The 4,460-nt window shown below is 30.0% G+C and overlaps 1 protein-coding gene across 1 annotated transcript in view; it reads left to right on the top strand.

The window, feature by feature from the left end:
- LOC114288334 (transmembrane 9 superfamily member 3) overlaps nucleotides 1-780 on the top strand; it is an 8,285-nt gene extending 7,505 nt beyond the window's left edge. Inside the window, exon 7 of the mRNA XM_028231845.2 lies at nucleotides 242-780. Coding sequence (XP_028087646.2) covers nucleotides 242-461 — 220 coding nt within the window. The 3' untranslated portion in view covers nucleotides 462-780. The remainder of the gene's footprint in view (nucleotides 1-241) is intronic.
- Nucleotides 781-4,460: the final 3,680 nt, after the last annotated feature.

Raw genomic sequence — 4,460 nt, 5'->3', positions numbered from 1 at the left:
AAGTGTCCTTGTTTTAGAGTATAAACCCTTTAAGATTATTATTCACCAATGGGTGCTTGGATTTTAGGAAATATAGAAAAAAAAATTCATTATTATTATTATTATTATTATTATTATTTTAATTGCATTTTGGTGGAGCAAAAGCATTGCATGATATCGTGGCAGGAAATTATCAATTTTGGTGGATTCTTTTGTGCTTATTGGAGCACTGACATATCTATGCTTGCTTTGTTCATATCAGGTCTTTCCTTTGTGGTGGATCGACCGGTTTATTCATCTACGCCTACTGCTTGTACTACTACTATGCACGGTCAGATATGTCTGGTTTCATGCAAACCTCATTCTTCTTTGGGTACATGGCTTGCATATGCTATGGTTTCTTTCTGATGCTCGGGACTGTAGGTTTCCGTGCAGCTCTGTTCTTTGTCCGTCATATATACCGCTCAATCAAATGCGAGTAGTGTGTGGGGTCGTTTTGTTGGCCTTCCAGGTTTTACTGGTATGTCTTACAAATGCAGGGATGACATTCCCTGACGAAAGAGGACCATGTAGAACAGTAGGACTTTTGAGGGAGCTTGTACTAAAATTCATCCAGCTGTTACGTGGAAACAATTCCTCTTTTTTTTCTTTTTTCTTTTTTGTTGCTTTTTTCACATCTCACCAATTTATCTACAAGTATATTAGTGTTAGTAGTTTTTTCCCCCCGTTTTGTAATTTTATTTTGTTTCAATGTAGCAAGAGCTCAAGTGAAATTGGAGTCTTTCATGGAGGTTCTTGAGATGATTTTGGGTTTTTTCACTATCAATCTCCATAACAGGGTGAACTGTTTGGAACTTGGATTTGTAAGGGAAAAGAGAAAAAGAAGGAAAAAAGCTTCTATTTAAATCTACAATTAAAAAATTGATCTAACTAAGGTTGGTTTGCCGGTAGATCAATAAGATAATAATATTTTTTAAAAGTTTGAACATAGTCTTCAAAAAGATAAATATTACATAATTCTAATTTAATCAAAATATAATTTGCATTTGTTTGCAAATTAGTATCTCTTGTAAAATTATATAAATTTTCTTTTATGATTTTTGCAAATTCAGTTAAAATTGTATCAAGTGTGAGAAAATTTGTTAACAAAATCGTTTTTTGACTTTTTTCAATTTCAGATTTTTTTCACTGTTTTAACGATTGCAACACATCTCCTTAGAGAGTTGTTGCAATATAATTAAGAAATTTTTTCTTTAACCAACTATTTTTATAATTGGTAATAATGATGGACAAGAATTGTGCCCAATCATTAATTGCTTGTTTTTGATCCTTAAATGAAATATGAGACAAATCTAAATAAGTACCATTTTGAGCTATTGGATACTTATGATTATTATCTTTTCTAGATATTATTGGCTCAGGTATAGGATTGGAGGTACTTCCAATATTAGTATCATTTTTAACTTCATTTGCTTGAATAGAGTCAAAATTCTCGTTCTCCTCATGTGCCAAATAATTCGGGATCAATTGGCTCTTCTGCCTTTCTTTTCCCTTTATTTATTTCTGGTGAAATATCTTGATCTAATGTTTCTTTAGATGAGGATGATTGATTATCATCATCATTAGTTGACATATTAACATCATAATTAAAGTATTGTAAAAGGGTTTCATGTTCTAGATAAGTTTCTCTTATCTGATCTAGTAGCCTATTTCTTTCATCAATATCTAAATCTGGGTCTTTATACAATTTTCTCCAATAATTCAATATTTCAACAATATTTTCATATTCAATCCTATTATAGGTATTGGTTTGAAGTACCATAATATTTTTTGTACCATAAAATAGCCTAGGAATGTAACTATCTCTTGAACTATTCATTCCATCATTATTTATGAAGGATATAGTTTCTAATTTTGTCACCAAATTGTTTATTTGGTTTTTTGCATCTTTATTTAAGTCAATATTTATTATAGAACCCAAATTGTCTATTTTAGATTCTGTGGACTCAATTTTGGTTTTTACATAATTCTGATTTATTTTTTTATTTTTATCTAATTTAGAAAACCAAGAGCACATAATATCAGTAATATTATTTAAATTAGAATACACACTATTTATATTTGCAGACTCTTTAGTAATATGCAAACTATGATCATATTTATTATTAACATTATTTTTTGTATTTTCAAAGCATATTATATCTTCAGGGTTAATTGCCATTATAGATTGTTGCTGGTGCCTAAGACCCTCCTAGTGTATTTATCCGGTGCCTAAAACCTCTCTTTATGATCTTAAAGACTTGATTATAGCCAATAGTCAAAAGATCTTAATGAGTATATGGGTTTCGACATATACTAAGCATATAGGTTTTACAACAACTATAAATGAAATAAATAATTATGAAGATATAAAATACAAAGGATACAAAAACTTTGATATTTTATTTTTATTTATTTTTATTTTTTATAACATAAACCACACCATACACACTTATATATATATGTCAAAATTTATACATAGATAGGAATACTTACATAGCTTGATTTTGCTTTCAAAAGCTCTTTACCAAGCTCTGATACCACTTAAAGCAACCAAAAATGAAAGGAGCTTTTTACTATTTTTATTATGGAATTATAATGGAGTTAAGGGGTATGGAATTATGATGGAGAAGTTAGAGAAGTTGAAAGCACAAAGATGGAGAATTTACATTGTCTATTCCGTTGGCTTCAAAGCCAATTTATAGACTACAATTTACATATAAGGAAATGAGTTTTTTACTATTTTTATTATGGAATTATGATAGAGTTATGGAGTATAGAATTATGATGGAGAAGTTAGAGAAGTTGGAAGCACAAAGATGGAGAATTTACATTGTCTATTCTGTTAGCTTCAAAGCCAATTTATAGACTATAATTTACATATACAAACAAACTATAAAGTCATCCTAGCCTACCTATCATTATTACATTGTAGAAACTTAGCATACTAATACGTCCAAAATTTAACACCTTTCTACTAAAGGCTATAAGCCTAGACTAGGCTTGGACAAAATTTCTACAAAAAAAATAAATAAATAAATACAGGATCACAAAAGTCTTGACCATAATAAATAAAAATCTACCATTATTGGTAGTATTCTGACACTACATTTATATACACAATTATATACACTGTCTATCTATCTTAGAAGGAATTGTTTCAGAAAATTAAATTACTAAACAAGTAATTTTAATTTTCACAGAAGACCTCTACACCAAGAGGAAACAATGGATAAGGGTAAACAACCCGCTCAAGGAGATTGGGTGACAATTGCTAAAAAAGCAATCCCCAGACAAAAAAGAGTTTATGTTGTATTCTCAGGAAAACAACCTGAAATTTACACAGACTAGAATGATGCCAATCAGCAAGTTTGCGGATTTTCAAGAGCAAACTATAAATCATATGATAGCATGACCAAAGCTAAAAAAGCTTTTTACAGTGCACCAGCTATGCCGGTTTATCAAACAAATTATTGTCAAATGAGAACTAACCCAGTTTCAACTAATATACAAAACTCAATGGAGTTTGGAAAACTCACATTGTAGACAACAAAGTGAAATTTCGAAAACACATGAGAGTTCTGGCCAACAAATTAGCTGAGCAAACAGCTAAATTAAAAGATTTGTAAAATCTTTGTTTCAATATCCTTAAACAAATGAATTGGAATGAAGATTTTAATTTTGAAAAAATAAACAATTTTCTTCAGCTATCAGACCTCATATCAGATGAGTTTTCTAATCCAGTTTTTGAACAAATAAAAAGAATTTGTCTTTTTGAAAAAGCAAGAACTTTACTTCCAAAACAAATTTTTATGTTAATCAAAAATCGAGTTGAAGATCATCATGATAAGATTAGACAAATCTTAGAACGATCTTATGATAAATTAAATTTGAAAGATGGAATTCCCAAAATAACCATCATGGCAAACCATGACATGTGATTTTTTGAGGATATAGATTGGGGAATAACTAATCAAGTTATTTTTCAAATTTTAGATCCAATCCAATGGATAAATTATCCAATAATTATCAAAGCAATGCTCTCATGGATAGTAAAAGGCTTCCGATAGAGCAAATATTTTACTTTCTGGATCTCCAGCACTGTTGGTTGGTGAGAACGAGGACATTTTTTCCAACCATACCAGATTTGGTATCTTAAAGAAACTGAAGATTTTGAATTTGAGGATGATTATTTAGATGAAGATCACCGGAGAGAGCGATTGGAAAATATCCAAAAACTTTCTTTGACAGAATATTGGATAGACAGTCTAATATCTGTTTCACAAGCAGCGTCTAACATCTATGGCTCAACAAAATTGCCATTCACGGTTACAGATGGTAGAATATTATTTGTAACCCATTTTCCCATAACATATCAAAGGTCTCCTACACAAATTAATGAGGTTCTTGACATGTTAATAAATCTCAAAAAGAGAAATAAT

The sequence above is a fragment of the Camellia sinensis genome, chromosome 4 (genome assembly GCF_055761805.1).
Source record: "Camellia sinensis isolate YWXY chromosome 4, ASM5576180v1, whole genome shotgun sequence".
In the NCBI taxonomy this organism is placed as follows: Eukaryota; Viridiplantae; Streptophyta; class Magnoliopsida; order Ericales; family Theaceae; genus Camellia; species Camellia sinensis.
The sequence above is the reverse complement of the archived record's forward strand: the minus strand, read 5'-3'. Positions and strand labels throughout refer to the sequence as shown.